Below are 26,020 nucleotides of genomic sequence, written 5' to 3'. Positions count from 1 at the left end.
TGATGTTGTTGAAGAGAAGGCGACCGAGGTGGTCGAGGCAAAGGTTACCGAGACCGTCGAAGTCGAGAAGGTTGAGGCCAAGAAAGATGACAAACCAGAACAAGACGAACAGCCAGAGCCATCGGAGCTTGTCTCTGAGGTTGTTGAAGAGAAAGTGACCGAGGTGGTCGAGGCAAAGGTTACCGAGACCGTCGAAGTCGAGAAGGTTGAAGCCAAGAAAGATGACAAACCAGAACAAGACGAACAGCCAGAGCCATCGGAGCCTGTCTCTGAGGTTGTTGAAGAGAAAGTAACCGAGGTAGTCGAGGCAAAGGTTACCGAGACCGTCGATGTCGAGAAGGTTGAGGCCAAGCCAGATGACGAACCACAACAAGACGAACAGCCAGAGCCATCGGAGCCTGTCTCTGAGGTTGTTGAAGAGAAGGTGACCGAGGTGGTCGAGGCAAAGGTAACCGAGACCGTCGAAGTCGAGAAGGTTGAGGCCAAGACAGATGACAAACCAGAACAAGACGAACAGCCAGAGCCATCGGAGCCTGTCCCTGAGGTTGTCGAAGAGAAGGTGACCGAGGTGGTCGAGGCAAAGGTTACCGAGACCGCCAAAGTCGAGAAGGTTGAGGCCAAGCCAGATGACAAACCAGAACAAGAAGAACAGCCAGAGCCATCGGAGCCTGTCTCTGAGGTTGTTGAAGAGAAGGTGACCGAGGTGGTCGAGGCAAAGGTAACCGAGACCGTCGTAGTCGAGAAGGTTGAGGCCAAGACAGATGACAAACCAGAACAAGACGAACAGCCAGAGCCGTCGCAGCCTGTCTCTGAGGTTGTTGAAGAGAAGGTGACTGAGGTGGTCGAGGCAAAGGATACCGAGACTGTCGAAGTCGAGAAGGTTGAGGCTACGACAGATGACAAACCAGAACAAGACAAACAGCCAGAGCCATCGGAGCCTGTCTCTGAGGTTGTTGAAGAGAAGGTGACCGAGGTGGTCGAGGCAAAGGTAACCGAGACCGTCGTAGTCGAGAAGGTTGAGGCCAAGACAGATGACAAACCAGAACAAGACGAACAGCCAGAGCCGTCGCAGCCTGTCTCTGAGGTTGTTGAAGAGAAGGTGACCGAGGTGGTCGAAGCAAAGGTTACCGAGACCGTCGAAGTCGAGAAGGTTGAAGCTAAGCCAGATGACAAACCAGAACAAGAAGAACAGCCAGAGCCATCGGAGCTTGTCTCTGAGGTTGTTGAAGAGAAGGTGACCGAGGTGGTCGAGGCAAAGGTAACGGAGACCGTCGAAGTCGAGAAGGTTGAGGCCAAGACAGATGACAAACCAGAACAAGACGAACAGCCAGAGCCATCGGAGCCTGTCCCTGAGGTTGTCGAAGAGAAGGTGACCGAGGTGGTCGAGGCAAAGGTTACCGAGACCGCCAAAGTCGAGAAGGTTGAGGCCAAGCCAGATGACAAACCAGAACAAGAAGAACAGCCAGAGCCATCGGAGCCTGTCTCTGAGGTTGTTGAAGAGAAGGTGACCGAGGTGGTCAAGGCAAAGGTTACCGAGACCGTCTTAGTCGAGAAGGTTGAGGCCAAGACAGATGACAAACCAGAACAAGTTGAACAGCCAGAGCCATCGGAGCTTGTCTCTGAGGTTGTTGAAGAGAAGATGACCGAGGTGGTCGAGGCAAAGGTAACAGATTCCGTTGTGGTCGTGAAGGTTGAGGCCAAGTCAGATGACAAACCAGAACAAGACGAACAGCCAGAGCCATCAAAATCTCTTTTTGAAGATATTGAAGATAAGGTGACCGAGGTGGTCGAGGCAAAGGTTACCGAGACCGTCGAAGTCGAGAAGGTTGAGGCCAAGACAGATGACAAACCAGAACAAGACGAACAGCCAGAGCCTTCGGAGCCTGTCTCTGAGGTTGCTGAAGATAAGGTGAACGAGGTGATCGAGGCAAAGGTTATGGAGACCGTCGAAGTCGAGAAGGTTGAGGCCAAGACAGATGACAAACCAGAACAAGACGAACAGTCAGAGCCATCGGAGCCTGTCCCTGAGGTTGTTGAAGAGAAGGTGACCGAGGTGATCGAGGCAAAGGTTACGGAGACCGTCGAAGTCGAGAAGGTTGAGGCCAAGACAGATGACAAACCAGAACAAGACGAACAGCCAGAGCCATCGGAGCCTGTCTCTGATGTTGTTGAAGAGAAGGCGACCGAGGTGGTCGAGGCAAAGGTTACCGAGATCATATTAGTCGAGAAGGTTAAGGCCAAGACAGATGACAAACCAGAACAAGTTGAACAGTTACAGCCATCGGAGCTTGTCTCTGAGGTTGTTGAAGAGAAGGTGACCGAGGTGGTCGAGGCAAAGGTATCCGAGAATGTCGAAGTCGAGAAGGTTGAGGCCAAGACAGATGACAAACCAGAACAAGACGAACAGTCAGAGCCATCGGAGCCTGTCCCTGAGGTTGCTGAAGAGAAGGTGACCGAGGTGATCGAGGCAAAGGTTACCGAGACCGTCTTAGTCGAGAAGGTTGAGGCCAAGACAGATGACAAACCAGAACAAGACGAACAGCCAGAGCCATCAAAATATCTCTTTGAAGTTATTGAAGAGAAGGCGACCGAGGTGGTCGAGGCAAAGGTTACCGAGACCGTCGAAGTCGAGAAGGTTGATGCCAAGACAGATGACAAACCAGAACAAGACGAACAGCCAGAGCCATCGGAGCCTGTCTCTGCGGTTGTTGAAGAGAAAGTGACCGAGGTGATCGAGGCAAAGGTTACGGAGACCGTCGAAGTCGAGAAGGTTGAGGCCAAGACAGATGACAAACCAGAACAAGACGAACAGCCAGAGCCATCGCAGCCTGTCTCTGATGTTGTTGAAGAGAAGGTGGCTGAGGTGATCGAGGAAAAGGTTACGGAGACCGTCGAAGTCGAGAAGGTTGAGGCCAAGACACATGACAAACCAGAACAAGACGAACAGTCAGAGCCATCGGAGCCTGTCTCTGAGGTTGTTGAGGAGAAAGTGACCGAGGTGATCGAGGCAAAGGTTACGGAGACCGTCGAAGTCGAGAAGGTTGAGGCCAAGACAGATGACAAACCAGAACAAGACGAACAGCCAGAGCCATCGGAGCCTGTCTCTGCGGTTGTTGAAGAGAAAGTGACCGTGGTGATCGAGGCAAAGGTTACCGAGACCGTCGAAGTCGAGAAAGTTGAGGCCAAGACAGATGACAAACCAGAACAAGACAAGCCATCGGAGCCTGTCCCTGAGGTTGCTGAAGAGAAGGTGACTGAGGTGATCGAGGCAAAGGTTACCGAAACCGTCGAAGTCGAGAAGGTTGAGGCCAAGACAGATGACAAACCAGAACAAGACGAACAGTCAGAGCCATCGGAGCCTGTCTCTGAGGTTGTTGAAGAGAAAGTGACCGAGGTGGTCGAGGCAAAGGTTACCGAGACCGTCGAAGTCGAGAAAGTTGAGGCCAAGACAGATGACAAACCAGAACAAGACGAACAGCCAGAGCCATCGGAGCCTGTCTCTGATGTTGTTGAAGAGAAGGTGACTGAGGTGATCGAGGCAAAAGTTACCGAAACCGTCGAAGTCGAGAAGGTTGAGGCCAAGACAGATGACAAACCAGAACAAGACGAACAGTCAGAGCCATCGGAGCCTGTCTCTGAGGTTGTTGAAGAGAAGGTGACTGAGGTGATCGAGGCAAAGGTTACCGAAACCGTCGAAGTCGAGAAGGTTGAGGCCAAGACAGATGACAAACCAGAACAAGACGAACAGCCAGAGCCATCGGAGCCTGTCTCTGATGTTGTTGAAGAGAAGGTGACCGAGGTGATCGAGGCAAAGGTTACCGAGACCGTCGAAGTCGAGAAGGTTGAGGCCAAGACAGATGACAAACCAGAACAAGACGAACAGCCAGAGCCATCGGAGCCTGTCTCTGATGTTGTTGAAGAGAAGGCGACCGAGGTGGTCGAGGCAAAGGATATCGAGACCGTCGAAGTCGAGAAGGTTGAGGCCAAGACAGATGACAAACCAGAACAAGACGAACAGCCAGAGCCATCGGAGCCTGTCTCTGATGTTGTTGAAGAGAAGGCTACCGAGGTGGTCGAGGCAAAGGTAATCGAGACCGTCGAAGTCGAGAAGGTTGAGGCCAAGACAGATGACAAACCAGAACAAGACGAACAGCCAGAGCCATCGGAGCCTGTCTCTGATGTTGTTGAAGAGAAGGCTACCGAGGTGGTCGAGGCAAAGGTAACCGAGACCGTCGAAGTCGAGAAGGTTGAGCCCAAGACAGATGACAAACCAGAACAAGACGAACAGTCAGAGCCATCGGAGCCTGTCTCTGAGGTTGCTGAAGAGAAGGTGAACGAGGTGATCGAGGCAAAGGTTACGGAGACCGTCGAAGTCGAGAAGGTTGAGGCCAAGACAGATGACAAACCAGAACAAGACAAGCCATCGGAGCCTGTCCCTGAGGTTGCTGAAGAGAAGGTGACTGAGGTGATCGAGGCAAAGGTTACCGAAACCGTCGAAGTCGAGAAGGTTGAGGCCAAGACAGATGACAAACCAGAACAAGACGAACAGTCAGAGCCATCGGAGCCTGTCTCTGAGGTTGTTGAAGAGAAAGTGACCGAGGTGGTCGAGGCAAAGGTTACCGAGACCGTCGAAGTCGAGAAAGTTGAGGCCAAGACAGATGACAAACCAGAACAAGACGAGCAGCCAGAGCCATCGGAGCCTGTCTCTGAGGTTGTTGAAGAGAAGGTGACCGAGGTGGTCGAGGCAAAGGATATCGAGACCGTCGAAGTCGAGAAGGTTGAGGCCAAGACAGATGACAAACCAGAACAAGACGAACAGCCAGAGCCATCGGAGCCTGTCTCTGATGTTGTTGAAGAGAAGGCTACCGAGGTGGTCGAGGCAAAGGTTACCGAGACCGTCGAAGTCGAGAAGGTTGAGGCCAAGACAGATGACAAACCAGAACAAGACGAACAGCCAGAGCCATCGGAGCTTGTCTCTGAGGTTGTTGAAGAGAAGGTGACCGAGGTGGTCGAGGCAAAGGTTACCGAGACCGTCGAAGTCGAGAAGGTTGAGCCCAAGACAGATGACAAACCAGAACAAGACGAACAGCCAGAGCCATCGCAGCCTGTCTCTGATGTTGTTGGAGAGAAGGTGACCGAGGTGGTCGAGGCAAAGGTTACCGAGACCGTCGAAGTCGAGAAGGTTGAGGCCACGACAGATGACAAACCAGAACAAGACGAACAGCCAGAGCCATCGGAGCCTGTCTCTGCGGTTGTTGAAGAGAAGGTGACCGAGGTGGTCGAGGCAAAGGTTACGGAGACCGTCGAAGTCGAGAAGGTTGAAGCCAAGACAGATGACAAACCAGAACAAGACGAACAGCCAGAACCATCAGAGCCTGTCTCTGATGTTGTTGAAGAGAAGGTGGCCGAGACGATCGAGGCAAAGGTTACGGAGACCGTCGAAGTCGAGAAGGTTGAGGCCAAGACAGATGACAAACCAGAACAAGACGAACAGCCAGAGCCATCGGAGCCTGTCTCTGATGTTGTTGAAGAGAAGGTGACCGAGGTGGTCGAGGCAAAGGTTACCGAGACCGTCGAAGTCGAGAAGGTTGAGGCCAAGCCAGATGACAAACCAGAACAAGACGAACAGCCAGAGCCATCGGAGCCTGTCTCTGAGGTTGTTGGAGAGAAAGTGACCGAGGTGGTCGAGGCAAAGGTTATGGAGACCGTCGAAGTCGAGAAGGTTGAGGCCAAGACAGATGACAAACCAGAACAAGACGAACAGCCAGAGCCATCGGAGCCTGTCTCTGAGGTTGTCGAAGAGAAGGCTACCGAGGTGGTCGAGGCAAAGGTTACCAAGACCGTCGAAGTCGAGAAGGTTGAGGCCAAGACAGATGACAAACCAGAACAAGACGGACAGCCAGAGCCATCGGAGCTTGTCTCTGAGGTTGTTGAAGAGAAGGCTACCGAGGTGGTCGAGGCAAAGGTTACCGAGACCGTCGAAGTCGAGAAAGTTGAGGCCAAGACAGATGACAAACCAGAACAAGACGAACAGCCAGAGCCATCGGAGCCTGTCTCTGATGTTGTTGAAGAGAAGGCGACCGAGGTGGTCGAGGCAAAGGATATCGAGACCGTCGAAGTCGAGAAGGTTGAGGCCAAGACAGATGACAAACCAGAACAAGACGAACAGCCAGAGCCATCGGAGCCTGTCTCTGATGTTGTTGAAGAGAAGGCTACCGAGGTGGTCGAGGCAAAGGTAACCGAGACCGTCGAAGTCGAGAAGGTTGAGGCCAAGACAGATGACAAACCAGAACAAGACGAACAGCCAGAGCCATCGGAGCCTGTCTCTGATGTTGTTGAAGAGAAGGCTACCGAGGTGGTCGAGGCAAAGGTAACCGAGACCGTCGAAGTCGAGAAGGTTGAGCCCAAGACAGATGACAAACCAGAACAAGACGAACAGTCAGAGCCATCGGAGCCTGTCTCTGAGGTTGCTGAAGAGAAGGTGAACGAGGTGATCGAGGCAAAGGTTACGGAGACCGTCGAAGTCGAGAAGGTTGAGGCCAAGACAGATGACAAACCAGAACAAGACAAGCCATCGGAGCCTGTCCCTGAGGTTGCTGAAGAGAAGGTGACTGAGGTGATCGAGGCAAAGGTTACCGAAACCGTCGAAGTCGAGAAGGTTGAGGCCAAGACAGATGACAAACCAGAACAAGACGAACAGTCAGAGCCATCGGAGCCTGTCTCTGAGGTTGTTGAAGAGAAAGTGACCGAGGTGGTCGAGGCAAAGGTTACCGAGACCGTCGAAGTCGAGAAAGTTGAGGCCAAGACAGATGACAAACCAGAACAAGACGAACAGCCAGAGCCATCGGAGCCTGTCTCTGAGGTTGTTGAAGAGAAGGTGACCGAGGTGGTCGAGGCAAAGGATATCGAGACCGTCGAAGTCGAGAAGGTTGAGGCCAAGACAGATGACAAACCAGAACAAGACGAACAGCCAGAGCCATCGGAGCCTGTCTCTGATGTTGTTGAAGAGAAGGCTACCGAGGTGGTCGAGGCAAAGGTTACCGAGACCGTCGAAGTCGAGAAGGTTGAGGCCAAGACAGATGACAAACCAGAACAAGACGAACAGCCAGAGCCATCGGAGCTTGTCTCTGAGGTTGTTGAAGAGAAGGTGACCGAGGTGGTCGAGGCAAAGGTTACCGAGACCGTCGAAGTCGAGAAGGTTGAGCCCAAGACAGATGACAAACCAGAACAAGACGAACAGCCAGAGCCATCGCAGCCTGTCTCTGATGTTGTTGGAGAGAAGGTGACCGAGGTGGTCGAGGCAAAGGTTACCGAGACCGTCGAAGTCGAGAAGGTTGAGGCCACGACAGATGACAAACCAGAACAAGACGAACAGCCAGAGCCATCGGAGCCTGTCTCTGCGGTTGTTGAAGAGAAAGTGACCGAGGTGGTCGAGGCAAAGGTTACGGAGACCGTCGAAGTCGAGAAGGTTGAAGCCAAGAAAGATGACAAACCAGAACAAGACGAACAGCCAGAACCATCGGAGCCTGTCTCTGATGTTGTTGAAGAGAAGGTGGCCGAGACGATCGAGGCAAAGGTTACGGAGACCGTCGAAGTCGAGAAGGTTGAGGCCAAGACAGATGACAAACCAGAACAAGACGAACAGCCAGAGCCATCGGAGCCTGTCTCTGATGTTGTTGAAGAGAAGGTGACCGAGGTGGTCGAGGCAAAGGTTACCGAGACCGTCGAAGTCGAGAAGGTTGAGGCCAAGCCAGATGACAAACCAGAACAAGACGAACAGCCAGAGCCATCGGAGCCTGTCTCTGAGGTTGTTGGAGAGAAAGTGACCGAGGTGGTCGAGGCAAAGGTTATGGAGACCGTCGAAGTCGAGAAGGTTGAGGCCAAGACAGATGACAAACCAGAACAAGACGAACAGCCAGAGCCATCGAAGCCTGTCTCTGAGGTTGTCGAAGAGAAGGCTACCGAGGTGGTCGAGGCAAAGGTTAATAAGACCGTCGAAGTCGAGAAGGTTGAGGCCAAGACAGATGACAAACCAGAACAAGACGGACAGCCAGAGCCATCGGAGCTTGTCTCTGAGGTTGTTGAAGAGAAGGCTACCGAGGTGGTCGAGGCAAAGGTTACCGAGACCGTCGAAGTCGAGAAAGTTGAGGCCAAGACAGATGACAAACCAGAACAAGACGAACAGCCAGAGCCATCGGAGCCTGTCTCTGAGGTTGTTGGAGAGAAGGTGACCGAGGTGGTCGAGGCAAAGGTTACCGAGACCGTCGAAGTCGAGAAGGTTGAGGCCAAGACAGATGACAAACCAGAACAAGACGAACAGCCAGAGCCATTGAAGCCTGTCTCTAAGGTTGTCGAAGAGAAGGCGACCGAGGCGGTCGAGGCAAAGGTTACCGAGAATTTCGTAGTCGAGAAAGTTGAGGCCAAGACAGATGACAAACCAGAACAAGACGAACAGCCAGAGCCATCGGAGCTTGTCTCTGAGGTTGTTGCAGAGAAGGTGACCGAGGTGGTCGAGGCAAAGGTTACTGAGACCGTCGAAGTCGAGAAGGTTGAGGCCAAGACAGATGACAAACCAGAACAAGACGAACAGCCAGAGCCATCGGAGCCTGTCTCTGAGGTTGCTGAAGAGAAGGTGACCGAGGTGATCGAGGCAAAGGTTACGGAGACCGTCGAAGTCGAGAAGGTTGAGGCCAAGACAGATGACAAACCAGAACAAGACGAACAGCCAGAGCCATCGGAGCCTGTCTCTGATGTTGTTGAAGAGAAGGCGACCGAGGTGGTCGAGGCAATGGTTACCGAGGCCGTCGAAGTCAAGAAGGTTGAGGCCATGCCAGATGACAAACCAGAACAAGACGAACAGCCAGAGCCATCGGAGCTCGTCTCTGAGGTTGTTGAAGAGAAGGTGACCGAGGTGGTCGAGGCAAAGGTTACCGAGACCGTCGAAGTCGAGAAGGTTGAGGCCAAGACAGATGACAAACCAGAACGAGGCGAACAGCCAGAGCCATCGGAGCCTGTCTCCGAGGTTGTTGAAGAGAAGGTGACCGAGGTGGTCGAGGCAAAGGTTACCGAGACCGTCGAAGTCGAGAAGTTTGAGGCCAAGACAGATGATAAACCAGAACAAGACGAACAGCCAGAGCCATCGGAGCCCTTCTCTGATGTTGTTGAAGAGAAGGCTACCGAGGTGATCGAGGCAAAGTTTACCGAGACCGTCGAAGTCGAGAAGGTTGAGCCCAAGACAGATGACAAACCAGAACAAGACGAACAGCCAGAGCCATCGGAGCCTGTCTCTGAGGTTGTTGAAGAGAAAGCGACCGAGGTAGTCGAGGCAAAGGTTACCGAGACCGTCGAAGTCGAGAAGGTTGAGGCCAAGCCAGATGACAAACCAGAACAAGACGAACAGCCAGAGCCATCGGAGCCTGTCTCTGATGTTGTTGAAGAGAAGGTGGCCGAGGTGGTCGAGGCAAAGTTTACGGAGACCGTCGAAGTCGAGAAGGTTGAGGCCAAGACAGATGACAAACCAGAACAAGACGAACAGCCAGAGTCATCGGAGCCTGTTTCTGAGGTTGTTGAAGAGAAGGCTACCGAGGTGGTCGAGGCAAAGGTAACCGAGACCGTCGAAGTCGAGAAGGTTGAGGCCAAGACAGATGACAAACCAGAACAAGACGAACAGCCAGAGCCATCGGAGCCTGTCTCTGAGGTTGTTGAAGAGAAGGTGACCGAGGTGGTCGAGGCAAAGGTTACCGAGACCGTCGAAGTCGAGAAGGTTGAGGCCAAGTCAGATGACAAACCAGAACAAGGCGAACAGCCAGAGCCATCGGAGCCTGTCTCCGAGGTTGCTGAAGAGAAGGCTACCGAGTTGGTCGAGGCAAAGGTTATCGAGACCGTCGAAGTCGAGAAGTTTGAGGCCAAGACAGATGATAAACCAGAACAAGACGAACAGCCAGAGCCATCGGAGCCTGTCTCCGAGGTTGTTGAAGAGAAGGTGACCGAGGTGATCGAGGCAAAGGTTTCGGAGACCATCGAAGTCGAGAAGGTTGAGGCCAAGACAGATGACAAACCAGAACAAGACGAACAGCCAGAGCCATCGGAGCCCTTCTCTGATGTTGTTGAAGAGAAGGTGACCGAGGTGGTCGAGGCAAAGGTTACCGAGGCCGTCGAAGTCAAGAAGGTTGAGGCCATGCCAGATGGCAAACCAGAACAAGACGAACAGCCAGAGCCATCGGAGCTCGTCTCTGAGGTTGTTGAAGAGAAGGTGACCGAGGTGGTCGAGGCAAAGGTTACCGAGACCGTCGAAGTCGAGAAGGTTGAGGCCAAGACAGATGACAAACCAGAACAAGGCGAACAGCCAGAGCCATCGGAGCCTGTCTCCGAGGTTGTTGAAGAGAAGGTGACCGAGGTGGTCGAGGCAAAGGTTATGGAGACCGTCGAAGTCGAGAAGTTTGAGGCCAAGACAGATGAGAAACCAGAACAAGACGAACAGCCAGAGCCATCGCAGCCTGTCTCTGATGTTGTTGAAGAGAAGGCGACCGAGGTGGTCGAGGCAAAGTTTACCGAGACCGTCGAAGTCGAGAAGGTTGAGGCCAAGACAGATGACAAACCAGAACAAGACGAACAGCCAGAGCCATCGGAGCCTGTCTCTGAGGTTGTTGAAGAGAAGGTGACCGAGGTGGTCGAGGCAAAGGTTACCGAGACCGTCGAAGTCGAGAAGGTTGAGGCCAAGACAGATGACAAACCAGAACAAGACGAACAGCCAGAGCCATCGGGGTCGGTTTCTAAGGTTGTTCAAGAGAAGGTGACCGAGGTGGTCGAGGCAAAGGATACCGAGACCATCGAAGTCGAGAAGATTGAGATCAAGTCAGATGATAAACCAGAACAAGACGAACAGCCAGAGCCATCGGAGCCTGTCTCTGAGGTTGTTGAAGAGAAAGTGACCGAGGTGGTCGAGGCAAAGGTTACCGAGACCGTCGAAGTCGAGAAGGTTGAGGCCAAGACAGATGACAAACCAGAACAAGACGAACAGCCAGAGTCATCGGAGCCTGTCTCTGAGGTTGTTGAAGAGAAAGTGACCGAGGTGGTCGAGGCAAAGGTAACCGAGACCGTCGAAGTCGAGAAGGTTGAGGCCAAGACAGATGACAAACCAGAACAAGACGAACAGGCAGAGCCATCGGAGCCTGTCTCTGAGGTTGTTGAAGAGAAGGTGACCGAGGTGGTCGAGGCAAAGGTTACCGAGACCGTCGAAGTCGAGAAGGTTGAGGCCAAGTCAGATGACAAACCAGAACAAGGCGAACAGCCAGAGCCATCGGAGCCTGTCTCCGAGGTTGCTGAAGAGAAGGCTACCGAGTTGGTCGAGGCAAAGGTTATCGAGACCGTCGAAGTCGAGAAGTTTGAGGCCAAGACAGATGATAAACCAGAACAAGACGAACAGCCAGAGCCATCGGAGCCTGTCTCCGAGGTTGTTGAAGAGAAGGTGACCGACGTGATCGAGGCAAAGGTTTCGGAGACCATCGAAGTCGAGAAGGTTGAGGCCAAGACAGATGACAAACCAGAACAAGACGAACAGCCAGAGCCATCGGAGCCCTTCTCTGATGTTGTTGAAGAGAAGGTGACCGAGGTGGTCGAGGTAAAGGTTACCGAGGCCGTCGAAGTCAAGAAGGTTGAGGCCATGCCAGATGGCAAACCAGAACAAGACGAACAGCCAGAACCATCGGAGCCTGTCTCTGATGTTGTTGAAGAGAAGGTGACGGAGGAGGTCGAGGCAAAGGTTACCGAGACTGTCGAAGTCGAGAAGGTTGAGGCTAAGACAGGTGACAAACCAGAACAAGACGAACAGCCAGAGCCATCGGAGCCTGTCTCTGAGGTTGTTGAAGAGAAAGTGACCGAGGTGGTCGAGGCAAAGGTTACCGAGACCGTAGAAGTCGAGAAGGTTGAGGCCAAGCCAGATGACAAACCAGAACAAGACGAACAGCCAGAGCCATCGGAGCCTGTCTCTGAGGTTGCTGAAGAGAAGGTGACCGAGGTGGTCGAGGCAAAGGTTACCGAGACCGTCGAAGTCGAGAAGGTTGAGGCCAAGTCAGATGACAAACCAGAACAAGGCGAACAGCCAGAGCCATCGGAGCCTGTCTCCGAGGTTGTTGAAGAGAAGGTGACCGAGGTGGTCGAGGCAAAGGTTATCGAGACCGTCGAAGTCGAGAAGTTTGAGGCCAAGACAGATGACAAACCAGAACAAGACGAACAGCCAGAGCCATCGGAGCCTGTCTCCGAGGTTGTTGAAGAGAAGGCTACCGAGTTGGTCGAGGCAAAGGATACCGAGACCATCGAAGTCGAGAAGATTGAGACCAAGTCAGATGATAAACCAGAACAAGACGAACAGCCAGAGCCATCGGAGCCTGTCTCTGAGGTTGTTGAAGAGAACGTGACCGAGGTGGTCGAGGCAAAGGTTACCGAGACCGTCGAAGTCGAGAAGGTTGAGGTCAAGACAGATGACAAACCAGAACAAGACGAACAGCCAGAGCCATCGGGGTCGGTTTCTAAGGTTGTTCAAGAGAAGGTGACCGAGGTGGTCGAGGCAAAGGATACCGAGACCATCGAAGTCGAGAAGATTGAGACCAAGTCAGATGATAAACCAGAACAAGACGAACAGCCAGAGCCATCGGAGCCTGTCTCTGAGGTTGTTGAAGAGAAAGTGACCGAGGTGGTCGAGGCAAAGGTTACCGAGACCGTCGAAGTCGAGAAGGTTGAGGCCAAGACAGATGACAAACCAGAACAAGACGAACAGCCAGAGCCATCGGAGCCCTTCTCTGATGTTGTTGAAGAGAAGGTGACCGAGGTGATCGAGGCAAAGGTTACCGAGGCCGTCGAAGTCAAGAAGGTTGAGGCCATGCCAGATGGCAAACCAGAACAAGACGAACAGCCAGAGCCATCGGAGCTCGTCTCTGACGTTGTTGAAGAGAAGGTGACCGAGGTGGTCGAGGCAAAGGTTACCGAGACCGTCGAAGTCGAGAAGGTTGAGGCCAAGACAGATGACAAACCAGAACAAGACGAACAGCCAGAGCCATCGGAGCCTGTCTCCGAGGTTGTTGAAGAGAAGGCTACCGAGTTGGTCGAGGCAAAGGTTATCGAGACCGTCGAAGTCGAGAAGTTTGAGGCCAAGACAGATGATAAACCAGAACAAGACGAACAGCCAGAGCCATCGCAGCCTGTCTCTGATGTTGTTGAAGAGAAGGCGACAGAGATGGTCGAGGCAAAGTTTACCGAGACCGTCGAAGTCGAGAAGGTTGAGCCCAAGACAGATGACAAACCAGAACAAGACGAACAGCCAGAGCCATCGGAGCCTGTCTCTGAGGTTGTTGAAGAGAAAGTGACCGAGGTGGTCGAGGCAAAGGTTACCGAGACCGTAGAAGTCGAGAAGGTTGAGGCCAAGCCAGATGACAAACCAGAACAAGACGAACAGCCAGAGCCATCGGAGCCTGTCTCTGAGGTTGCTGAAGAGAAGATGACCGAGGTGGTCGAGGCAAAGGTTACCGAGACCGTCGAAGTCGAGAAAGTTGAAGCCAAGACAGATGACAAACCAGAACAAGACGAACAGCCAGAGCCATCGGAGCCTGTCTCTGAGGTTGTTGAAGAGAAGGTGACCGAGGTGGTCGAGGCAAAGGTAACCGAGAACGTCGAAGTCGAGAAAGTTGAGGCCAAGCCAGATGACAAACCAGAACAAGACGAACAGCCAGAGCCATCGGAGCCTGTCTCTGATGTTGCTGAAGGGAAGGTGACCGAGGTGATCGAGGCAAAGTTTACGGAGACCGTCGAAGTCGAGAAGGTTGAGGCCAAGACAGATGACAAACCAGAACAAGACGAACAGCCAGAGCCATCGGAGCCTGTCTCTGAGGTTGTTGAAGAGAAAGTGACCGAGGTGGTCGAGGCAAAGGTTACCGAGACCGTCGAAGTCGAGAAGGTTGAGGCCAAGACAGATGACAAACCAGAACAAGACGAACAGCCAGAGCCATCGGAGCCTGTCTCTGAGGTTGTTGAAGAGAAGGTGACCGAGGTGGTCGAGGCAAAGGTTACCGAGACCGTCGAAGTCGAGAAGGTTGAGCCCAAGTCAGATGACAAACCAGAACAAGGCGAACAGCCAGAGCCATCGGAGCCTGTCTCTGAAGTTGTTGAAGAGAAGGCTACCGAGTTGGTCGAGGCAAAGGTTATCGAGACCGTCGAAGTCGAGAAGTTTGAGGCCAAGACAGATGATAAACCAGAACAAGACGAACAGCCAGAGCCATCGGAGCCTGTCTCCGAGGTTGTTGAAGAGAAGGTGACCGAGGTGATCGAGGCAAAGGTTACGGAGACCGTCGAAGTCGAGAAGGTTGAGGCCAAGACAGATGACAAACCAGAACAAGACGAACAGCCAGAGCCATCGGAGCCCTTCTCTGATGTTGTTGAAGAGAAGGTGACCGAGGTGGTCGAGGCAAAGGTTACCGAGACCGTCGAAGTCGAGAAGGTTGAGGCCAAGTCAGATGACAAACCAGAACAAGACGAACAGCCAGAGCCATCGGAGCCTGTCTCTGAGGTTGTTGAAGAGAAGGTGACCGAGGTGGTCGAGGCAAAGGTTACCGAGACTGTTGAAGTCGAGAAGGTTGAGGCCAAGACAGATGAGAAACCAGAACAAGACGAACAGCCAGAGCCATCGGAGCCTGTCTCTGAGGTTGTTGAAGAGAAGGTGACCGAGGTGGTCGAGGCAAAGGTAACCGTGAACGTCGAAGTCGAGAAAGTTGAGGCCAAGCCAGATGACAAACCAGAACAAGACGAACAGCCAGAGCCATCGGAGCCTTTCTCTGAAGTTGTTGAAGAGAAGGTGACCGAGGTGGTCGTGGCAAAGGTTACCGAGACCGTCGAAGTCGAGAAAGTTGAAGCCAAGACAGATGACAAACCAGAACAAGACGAACAGCCAGAGCCATCGGAGCCTGTCTCTGATGTTGTTGAAGAGAAGGCTACCGAGGTGGTCGAGGCAAAGGTTACCGAGACCGTCGAAGTCGAGAAGGTTGAGGCCAAGCCAGATGACAAACCAGAACAAGACGAACAGCCAGAGCTATTGGAGTCTCTCTCTGAGGTTGTTGAAGAGAAGGTGACCGAGGTGGTCGAGGCAAAGGTTACCGAGACCGTCGAAGTCGAGAAGGTTGAGGCCAAGCCAGATGACAAACCAGAACAAGACGAACAGCCAGAGCCATCGGAGCCTGTCTCTGAGGTTGCTGAAGAGAAGGTGACCGAGGTGACCGAGGCAAAGTTTACGGAGGCCGTCGAAGTCGAGAAGGTTGAGGCCAAGACAGATGACAAACCAGAACAAGACGAACAGCCAGAGCCATCGGAGCCTGTCTCCGAGGTTGTTGAAGAGAAGGTGACCGAGGTGGTCGAGGCAAAGGTAACCGAGACTGTCGAAGTCGAGAAGGTTGAGGCCAAAACAGATGAGAAACCAGAACAAGACGAACAGCCAGAGCCATCGCAGCCTGTCTCTGAGGTTGTTGAAGAGAAGGTGACCGAGGTGGTCGAGGCAAAGGTAACCGAGAACGTCGAAGTCGAGAAAGTTGAGGCCAAGCCAGATGACAAACCAGAACAAGACGAACAGCCAGAGCCATCGGAGCCTTTCTCTGAAGTTGTTGAAGAGAAGGTGACCGAGGTGGTCGAGGCAAAGGTTACCGAGACCGTCGAAGTCGAGAAAGTTGAAGCCAAGACAGATGACAAACCAGAACAAGACGAACAGCCAGATCCATCGGAGCCTGTCTCTGAGGTTGTTGAAGAGAAGGTGACCCAGGTGGTTGAAGCAAAGGTTACCGAGACCGTCGAAGTCGAGAAGGTTGAGGCCAAGCCAGATGACAAACCAGAACAAGACGAACAGCCAGAGCTATTGGAGTCTCTCTCTGAGGTTGTTGAAGAGAACGTGACCGAGGTGGTCGAGGCAAAGGTTACCGAGACCGTCGAAGTTGAGAAGGTTGAGGCCAAGACAGATGACAAACCAGAACAAGACGAACAGCCAGAGCCATCGGAGCCTGTCTCTGAGGTTGTTGAAGAGAAGGTGACCGAGGTGGTCGAGGCAAAGGTTACCGAGACCGTCGAAGTCGAGAAAGTTGGAGCCAAGACAGATGACAAACCAGAACAAGACGAACAGCCAGAGCCATCGGAGCCTGTCTCTGAGGTTGTTGAAGAGAAAGTGACCGAGGTGGTCGAGGCAAAGGTAACCGAGACCGGCGAAGTTGAGAAGGTTGAGGCCAAGCCAGATGACAAACCAGAACAAGACGAACAGCCAGAACCATCGGAGCCTGTCTCTGATGTTGTTGAAGAGAAGGTGACGGAGGAGGTCGAGGCAAAGGTTACCGAGACTGTCGAAGTCGAGAAGGTTGAGGCTAAGACAGGTGACAAACCAGAACAAGACGAACAGCCAGAGCCATCGGAGCCTGTCTCTGAGGTTATTGAAGAGAAGGTGACCGAGGTGGTCGAGGCAAAGGTTACCGAGACCGTCGAAGTCGAGAAGGTTGAGGCCAAGTCAGATGAGAAACCAGAACAATACGAACAGCCAGAGCCATCGGAGCCTGTCTCTGAGGTTGTTGAAGAGAAGGTGACCGAGGTGGCCGAGACAAAGGTTACCGAGACCGTAAAAGTCGAGAAGGTTGAGGCTAAGACAGATGACAAACCAGAACAAGACGAACAGCCAGATCCATCGGAGCCTGTCTCTGAGGTTGTTGAAGAGAAGGTGACCGAGGTGGTCGAGGCAAAGGTTACCGAGACCGTCGAAGTTGACAAGGTTGAGGCCAAGCCAGATGACAAACCAGAACAAGACGAACAGCCAGAGCCATCGGAGCCTGTCTCTGAGGTTATTGAAGAGAAAGTGACCGAGGTGGTCGAGGCAAAGGTTACCGAGACCGTCGAAGTCAAGAAGGTTGAGGCCAAGCCAGATGACAAACCAGAACAAGACGAACAGCCAGAGCCATCGGAGCCTGTCTCTGAGGTTGTTGAAGAGAAGGTGACCGAGGTGGTCGAGGCAAAGGTTACCGAGACCGTCGAAGTCGAGAAGGTTGAAGCCAAGCCAGATGACAAACCAGAACAAGACGAACAGCCAAAGCCATCTGATTTTGGCTTCGAGATTACTGACGAGAAATGTATTGATTACTATCATATGGCAGATGCGGAGACGGTGCAGAAAATAGGAAGAATTTCGCCGGGAATTATTGTTAGTCCTGACAGGCATGATATTTTGGACATTTCTGGGTCATATGATAAAAGTGAAGAAGACGATAAGATATGTCGTCGTAAGGAGGAAACGAGTGCAATTGACACTAGAAAGAGTTCCCTTTCTGCAATCGAAGTTTCCACCTTGGACGATGATTCGCCGTTACTTACGGATTTCACAACTTCCTCAATCACTTATGTAAGCGATCGTATCGATTCCTCTTCGTTAGAACTTATGGTTAATGAACCGTCCATGAACTTCTTGAAAATTAGTGGTAGTCTACCACATGCTGACAAAAGAAATGAAATTCAATCTCCTGGATCTTGTGTGTCATTTACAACAACTACTAGTGAAAACATTGAGTCAATATCTCATGACATTGAAAAGTGTACCAATATCGGCGGTGCTTTCCATTCTGTCTTGCCTACTGAGTATGAACGTTCTGTATCCTTGAGTGATAATGCTGCTTCCGATTATTCAAACGAGTCTGCTACGAAATACAACCTGCCTTATGATACTGAATCTGATGGATATGATGCCAGTACACAGATAATCAAACGAAAAGGAATAAAATCTCAGGAATGCGTTGCCGAGCCGAAACAAGTTAAATCCACAAAACTCATTTCTGTAGATCAGCGTCACGGTTCAGCATCTCCACAAAGTGATATTACAGAATATACCGAAAGTGTATCGTATGTTGATTCGATTATAGACAGTACAAATTATGGAAGCGCCTTAAAACAAAAAGAAGTTCAGCAAGATTCTTTTACCAAGGAGACACTCAAAGATGCATACGACGTAGACGTTAAACAAAATGTATTGACCACTGATCACGAAATAACCGCATTGCCGCTTGACGCCTCCAGAAAAGCGCCATCAGAATCTGATGAATCCACTCAGGTAAAAAGACGTCCTAAATCGAAAACTACTGTTACAAAGGTGAATTTACATAAACAAACACCCATTGAAATATCAAAGCGTTCTTCAAAAGTTGTAGACATTCGCATGGGTACCGCTGAATCTACCGTAACTGTAACCAAATCGACTACGACATCCAGCCGTATCTCTACGACTTCTACGCGCACCCACGGATACATGCAATCGACATTATCACGTGATCAGAAGATGCTACGACCATTGAGTTTAACAGATTCTACGCATTCGTCACCCTCAAAAACATCACACCGTACGGCAACTACATCACAATCTATGTCAACCTATTCTCCAGCACATTCTGCTGAAAGAAAATCGGCCAAGTCTTCTAAAGCAACTGCCCAAAGTACACAAGGGTTGCAGGAAGCTTCAGGTACTATAAAGCATGGAGCATCAGGGACAAATTTGAGAAAACTTGAAATAAAAGATACAAAGCCTACAACTAAATCTTCAAGCAGTCGATCCACATCAACAGTTATTGCGACATCCAGTACTATGTCGTCTAGCAGCGTATCCAGTCAAAACAGATTATCTCGCTCAACTGTCACAACAGCACCAAGAAAATCTGCTACAAAATTCGACTCTAAGGAGCACCATGTTGTTAAGAAAGCGGACAAAGAGCAGGCAAATCTAGTCACCAAGTCCACATTGCCAGCCGCCGTTAAGATAAGTAAAGATCGTGTGAACAAAAGCTTGATTCCTGTAAAGGTTCAATCAAGCAAGCGAGATTCGACGCCATCTCCCAGCAGGGTTTCGAAATCGAAGTCCAAACCGGTTACGGTTTCAAAGTCTAGTGAACGGAAAATGCCCAAACCCTCTACTACGTCCGAGAAAGCTGTAGAAAAAAAGGACCAATCTGTCCAACTGATCACTAAATCCATCCCAAAGGTTACAACCACCGTGCGCAAGGAAAGCTCCAAACAAATACTTGACGATGTGTATCGCTGCAAATCCGCAATGCACTACTCGTACAAAGATGCAGTCACATTCGATCATGCTGAAGTACCATCGTCACTGCCCTCCAGCCCAAGCCGCTTGAACAAAAGTTCCTCGAACAGTACAAATGTCTTAACCAGTGAAGTGTTTACTCGAACGATCGATTCGTCCAAATCGATAGAAGTGATCTACAAACAACCGTCCACATCACATGAGCTGTATCGTAGGGTCAATGAGTATCGGTACAATGACGTAGACATGAACTTTATAGAAACGACGGACTCGAGCCTGTCAGATTCGATCGCATTGCCTTCCTCCTCTTCGGAGCAGGAAAGTGATGCTACCGGTAAGTTGAAACGATCTGCCAGTCCCGAGGGTTCACCAAAGCAAACGAGTTCCTCGTCTGCGGTGACGACTATGACAACGCTGACGAGCAAAAAGAACCAACTCGCGCACCATCCTCATCATCCGACGCGCCCTTCCAAGCATGCTATTGGCTCCGGGAAGCGCGCTCGTACCCATTCACCCGCCGAACCGAAATATCGCAAATCGGACATCTGGAGTCGAACCGATCCACCAGCGTCCAGCCAAGAGCTACCGGATACTTCGGAGGACAGCGACTTGTACTACTATCACCACCAGCAGCACTACCAGTTGCAGCAGCAACATCAGCTGCCGCCGGTGGCTGGATTTGCTGACCGGCGTTTAACTGCGTCGCTCGATGGAATCGTGCTCGAAAGTAGCATCTCTCCGATACTAGACTTCCGGGCCTCCACACCGCCACGCATGAAGTATAAATTTGATTACGATAGTTCTATGTTTCCAGGTAAATCTGCTTTATGAACAAACAAACAAACAAACAAAAAATCAACAATTCAATCGCATTCTCTTTAATCGTCCATCCATATGTTATCTATCTCTTATATTTCGTACAATACTTATGCAATCGTAATTATACCAGCTATCGTTATACCAACCCTGGCAGAATGCGGCATGATGTCACCCTCAATGTGGCACTCATGTACGACCGTACTCCATTTTCCCCGCCTTTCGTAACGTGACATAATACTATTATAGTGGTCAGTCTGTCGGGTTGCCTGTCTTTCTGGTTTTCTGGTTCAACGGTTTATTTGCCTTCTGTATGCGCTGGTACTTCTTACTTCGGGTTCAGTTTCCCACTCGCTCATTCGCTCGCTCGTTTGTCGCTAAATTGCGTTCCTATTGTTACAATGATCTGTTTTTGATTTTCCATTTTTCGGTCGTTCCACTACGTTTCAAAATTACCCTATTTACATAGCTGTTCCGACGGTCACGAATGGAAGGAAACTATAGCAGTATTATGTCTCAAAACGTTTCGTTATACATGATATGGCACGGTGTAAACGTTGAACGGAGAGGAGGCGAAGATTAACTGAAGCGCTTCGTACTACTAGCTGCGTTGTGCCACGTATCTGACTACTATAAAGCGGCAATTTCTGTGCTCTCACCTTGAAAATAATGTACAAAAAACAACATTTTACAATGACGCATTTGAAGGCTTATTCGATTCCTTATTCTAATGCACGAGCCTACGCGGAAAAGGTGCTTGGCCGGTTGGTAGTCAGATAGATCGTGGCAGTTCTCTGTAGCCGTCTTTGTGTTTGTGGTGATAGTTTTTTTTTGCCAAAATCAGCATTTTGACTTAGCCTATATCACTGTATTGTTTGCCTTGCAATGATGCCTTTTCGGATTGATGTTAGCCTCTATTTCTGTTGCCTTTTTTCCAATGTGCTTTATTTCTGCTGTTTATGATTTACTTATGTCCGCTTTGTACCATTTTACTTGTCTTTTTTCACCTGTTAAACCGAATAACTAACAACAGGTTAGCGAACATCGTGTTGTTGATGTGCTTCTGTTGATCGACCACAAGCCTGTACTACGCCCACGAAGCCAGCAACGATGTCAGATATACCGCTAATATCCATCACGAAAGAATGTTCGGACGATGAAGATTTAAGCTCCTCGAGCCCAACGAATAAAATGAACATTGAGGATGCACTTACCGACACGGAAGATCTTGTCATGGATGCGGAACAACGGGAGAGAAAAGCCACATCTTCTACACCAATTCCACCAGCGTGTAATAGTTTGTCACTGCTCGAGGCATTGCAAACGCCAATGGCTGGAGCAGTGACGGACGTTGAAGATTGTAGCGATACGTCCGACGAAGAGGAACGGGATAAAAAGCCTACTCGTGAGGTGGAGATATCGCTGGACGATTTTCTCGACCAAGGTTACGTAGACGAGATGACGAAATCGGATCAACGCGGTGCAAAACCGAAGATCCTAACCCGTTCCTGTTCTAAAGCTACCGAAAGTGCCAGCAAAAGTCTTAAAGTGTGTGCAGACATCAGTGCTGCACTGACGGACTGTGAAGACTGTGCCATGTCGGGTGATGAAGAGCCAGACCTCGAGAGTACGGTACCCGACTGTCCAGAAGATATTCTGATGCGAGTTGACGCAGACAATGGAATGGTAGACATTCACAATGCTGTACGACGCCGTCAGGATAAACACGTGCCCCGTACGGAACAGGTACAGTCCAGCAGCTCGGATTCCGATGAACCGGAATGTAAGGTGGTTCGTCATCGAAAACCACATCGAAAGGGAATACCTACCGAGAATCGGAACACATCCGACTGTGAAAACATTCTCGTATCAGATGAGGAATCTGCAGCGTGTGCCAAACCGGGGCCAATATCCGTATTCGAAGCAGATGAAATCACTATGGAAGCTAGCGATCATGAAGCGGAGCAATCTAGCACGTTTCCAGAGATTAACATTTGCTTCGTGACCGATGACGCTGATGTAGAAGAGCCAACCAAGCAAAAACGTACCTCGTCCCGTCCATCTTCACTGTCTGTAGGTCAACCGAACGCGGATGATGCGGTTACGGATGTAGAAAATCTAGACTCCTCGGACAGTGATAACGACGCACCGCAGCCAAGCAGACGGCTCATTCCCCGTGCCGTTGCACGCGGTGGTAAGGGTGGTGGTTTAACTGATGTGGAAGATTTCAATACAAGCGATGAGGATAACGATGATCAAGCGCACCTTGACATGGGCGGTGCAGAGCATTCGTTTTTGCCGTCGCCTACACGGGAAATTGCGATCATGCGTGGTGATGGATCTGGTGAGCAAACGTCAAACGTAATGCCCTTAAACCATGCCTGTTTGCTGGCGAAAACTCCCGACATTGAACAAGCACTGACCGATTTCGAGGATCTAGATGTAAACGACGACGAAAACATGTACGATGACTCAAAGTATACCTGCGATGTGCTGCCCGAGATGGACAATGATAGTGTGTACGCGAGCGAAAACACTCCGATGGCTCCGAAGCAAAACTGGGTTGACCAAGCTCACGATCCGCTGACGGACACGGAAGATATCTTCTTTGATCGTGGCCAAAACAAGCCGAACACCGTCAGTGTATCATTCGGCACAAACGAGCTGCGCCGCCGTCGCAAACCGAAAGGCAGCGCATGTACGCAATCGTACAAGGGCAAAACGTTTCTCGATACAAGCGCTACGGCGCAGGAGAATGGGCCCGCCACTACCGACGTCGAGGATCTCTACCTAAGCGATGACGATGCTGGATTTTCGACAATTCCAACGGATCGTTCAAAACAGCGCCGTGCCACAATTCAGGTACCGCCCAATCAAAACGCGGACTGTGCCAAAACCGACATCGAGTACCTTTCCGGAGACGAGTATGTGTCGGAACGGACCGTCCCGTCACCAACGGTATGTCCGGACGGTTTTCGCAGCACGATCAAATCACGCGAACGGCTCAGTGGTCGGCACGGTGAACGATTGGGAGGTGGTTGTCCGAACGATATACACCCAGCGGCGCCGACCATACGCCAATTGTCCCCCACCCCGGACGCTGCTAACTGTCACACGGATTGTGAAGAAATTCAGGGTGCCTCGGATGAGGAGGACGCAACGAAACATGGAACCGAAGACCAGGAAAGTATCTCGCGCGCTCAAACCGCAACGCCCTTCGAGTTGCGGCGTGCACTAGACGAAAGTGGTAGCTGTGAAATTCACGATGCGATCGTTGGTCCACCGTCGAGATATCGACAGGACATGAAGCGTGTACAGCTGAACGATGGCCAGGAGATGCCAACGGACGTTGAGTTTCTGGACGAAGATCCAGTAGATGTGCTGCCACATGACGATTAATTTCGAACATCTTTCCGTACCGTTACAGCTACAGCAGGTCGACCTATAAGAAGCGAAGGGAACGGTAGGGTAATGGTTATAATGTTTTGGGTTTTTTAGTTTTTCGTTGCTTGATTATTTGGACGTGTCGTATGCATTAGGACGCTATGGTTTTAGCAGCCTTTACTCAACTATGAACGAAAGCCAACGCTTTGCTAGTCTTGCTTGCCACCTGCCCGTTTCGGGTTCTGTGTTGCAAAAATTTGGATTGGCATAATTTAGTTCATTGTGTAGCGTTCTGTTTCTCTGTTTCTGTTCTGTTTGCATTTGTTTCAACACGAGCGCTTCTAGCAGCCGTACATGAGGTAATGCGAACGCTTTGGATTGTGTTCCGGTATTAGCTTCTGTTTGCACCGTACACCTTATGCGCTGCACCCTTGCATAGTACTGTGCAACGTAGCTAGTCTAGATACATTACTTTCTTTATTTTCCAAAACCCCATCGTTCACCTGCATTCAAATCTCCTGTACATATTGTAACACACTGCATCCCGCAACACACTGTTGTGCCAATCTGTCGAAACATTCATCCACTGTAACACACACACAAACACAATTTCTTCATACATATCGAAATACCTTAGTATATGCATTCTCGTCCAGCATTGAATGTTTCTACAGTAAGTGTACTCCCTTGCTCCTTGCCCTCTGCTCCTTTGATCATCTTGTTCCTACCACTATCAAGAGCATACGAGATCCTTGCGGAGCGTCCGTGTCAAAGTACGGTGTGTTTGATCGTTGTGCTTTTGTTGCTCTCTTCTCTCCAATCTGTGCATTCCAGATACGTACGCCGAACACGACGATGCATTACAGACGTCGACCAGATTCGAAGGTTAGTATTGTGATCTGGTGGCTCACATCGCAACGGTTCAGAGCGTGGTACTCTCGTGACATTGTCTCGGTTTGCCCCGTGTCTTCTAATGCGCCTGTGCGTGATTCCGGTCACGTGTTGCAATTGCGCTTACGCTACGCTACTTCTGCAAGCACGCAGTTCTCACATTAGCACAAGAAACACAATCAAACCTGTAACAGTGCAACAACAAGCTATCCATCCATCCACTAGAATGTTAAATTTTTCACACACACAAAAACACATATACATACACATGAACAAAAATACACAAAATCAAAGTTGCATCTGATCATGCACCTTTGTGCAAAAGCACCAACTTTACACCAATAAGAACGATGTAACAATTCAATTTACAAAAACACAATGTTTTATTGGTGCAAATATTAGTGTGCAAAAGGTATGAACTCTGATTCTGGTGACGGTGTATCGGCGTTGGTTCGATTGGTCTGCTGCGTGGTGTTGCGTTACTGATGCGTTGCATTTTCATTGCGCTTTCTGTTTCACAGCGATATACAATTTATGTAACGGCAAAAATTATACAAACAAAACTAAAACAAAGCTCAACAAATACGGCTTTACAAAATAAAAACGGCAAAAGGTTCCCTCGAAATGCTAATTTAAAAGGTCTAAAACTAGTTGCACATTTATGCTACTTGTGGTAATACACGGTGAATTGCGCAAAATGTGCACACAACAAAATCGAAACCGCTTACTAAAATGCGAAATCAGTCCCAATTGGTTTTCAGTACTTACACCAAACAATCGGTTCATCATCCCGTCATTCCATCATTCGATAGCACTACTATCATGTAACATCATCCTCACCTATTGGGTATCAATCATGTTCTGCGGCTATAGGCAGCCTTTCCATAGAGCAAATGGCTTTCCAACCGAGTCTGGCTCGAGTTAGCAATGTGGAGCTATTTGCTGCTGTTGCTGCCGCTACTGCTGCTGCTGCTGCTGCTGCCGCTTCCCTTTCAATACCGATCTTTTTCTCTCATTGCAGGCGATGAGTATCTAGAGCTGGTAAAGTCGGAGGCAGGCCGGCTGATCGACGATGTGATGGAGCAGAGTGTATCGATCGTCAACAGCTCGCAGCCGGGTCCAATGACGATCGATCGAGATCTGCAGCCACCATCGGAAAGCGAACAGTACGCGATCCGTAGCGACATCCTGTCGTCTACCGATGGAGATGCTTTCGTGAAATCGCCTACTATCGAATCCATGTCCGGCAAATCGTTCGATGATAATATGAGCAATCCCGAATATGACGCATTGCTGCTTGGTACCACCTTCGGAGCGACCGCTGTCGCTGCCGATGGGCAGTCTATTGCACTCCCTACCATAGAGCGTGACATTGCTGAAGAAGATAGCGATCATGATAAAGACGATGTAGAGGATGGCAATGCTATTAAGTTTGAAAGTGACCTACTGATCGACGGTGAGGTTTGCTCGGCCGTCAGTGTTGCGGACGATGACAATAAACCTATGGACGATGGACGTCCTGTCGAGGGCAAAACCCCCGTAGATCAGGCCGTTGTCGATGCTGCCCGAAAGGCGAAAAAAATCGATCGCAAATATGCGCGCCTATCGTCGGAACTTGGGCCGGAGGTGCTGCTTGATAAGAATCAAGAGTACGATGATGCGATCTCACAGATTAAAGACGAGGTGTCTATGCTGCAGAGCGAGTACTCCAAAATGAGCTGGGACGAGAGCGTATCCATGACAACTGGAGATTTCGGTTCCAGCACGCCCGATAATGATCTGCAAGGTAGATGAATTGAAGCTGCAAGACTTGTTGCGTTAGCGTGTTACGTCCGGCGA

The 26,020-nt window shown here is 50.5% G+C and overlaps 1 protein-coding gene across 1 annotated transcript in view; it reads left to right on the top strand.

The window, feature by feature from the left end:
* The window catches only part of LOC125765755 (microtubule-associated protein futsch-like), a 73,733-nt gene that overhangs the window by 39,014 nt on the left and 8,699 nt on the right, over window positions 1-26,020 (top strand). Inside the window, exons 42-62 of the mRNA XM_049431197.1 lie at window positions 341-544; window positions 680-1,420; window positions 3,572-3,664; window positions 4,205-4,315; window positions 4,712-4,777; window positions 5,183-5,317; window positions 5,453-5,695; window positions 6,767-6,928; window positions 7,739-7,807; window positions 8,213-8,278; window positions 8,549-8,641; window positions 9,587-9,763; window positions 10,304-10,681; window positions 11,087-11,221; window positions 11,762-11,804; window positions 13,965-14,083; window positions 14,489-14,623; window positions 15,164-15,256; window positions 17,012-19,904; window positions 24,125-24,175; window positions 25,203-25,967. Coding sequence (XP_049287154.1) covers window positions 341-544; window positions 680-1,420; window positions 3,572-3,664; window positions 4,205-4,315; window positions 4,712-4,777; window positions 5,183-5,317; window positions 5,453-5,695; window positions 6,767-6,928; window positions 7,739-7,807; window positions 8,213-8,278; window positions 8,549-8,641; window positions 9,587-9,763; window positions 10,304-10,681; window positions 11,087-11,221; window positions 11,762-11,804; window positions 13,965-14,083; window positions 14,489-14,623; window positions 15,164-15,256; window positions 17,012-19,904; window positions 24,125-24,175; window positions 25,203-25,967 — 6,772 coding nt within the window. The remainder of the gene's footprint in view (window positions 1-340; window positions 545-679; window positions 1,421-3,571; window positions 3,665-4,204; window positions 4,316-4,711; window positions 4,778-5,182; window positions 5,318-5,452; window positions 5,696-6,766; window positions 6,929-7,738; window positions 7,808-8,212; window positions 8,279-8,548; window positions 8,642-9,586; window positions 9,764-10,303; window positions 10,682-11,086; window positions 11,222-11,761; window positions 11,805-13,964; window positions 14,084-14,488; window positions 14,624-15,163; window positions 15,257-17,011; window positions 19,905-24,124; window positions 24,176-25,202; window positions 25,968-26,020) is intronic.

This window comes from Anopheles funestus, chromosome 2RL (assembly GCF_943734845.2).
Source record: "Anopheles funestus chromosome 2RL, idAnoFuneDA-416_04, whole genome shotgun sequence".
Taxonomy (NCBI): domain Eukaryota; kingdom Metazoa; phylum Arthropoda; class Insecta; order Diptera; family Culicidae; genus Anopheles; species Anopheles funestus.
Note: the sequence above shows the minus strand (reverse complement) of the source record. Positions and strands in the feature narration are given on the sequence as shown.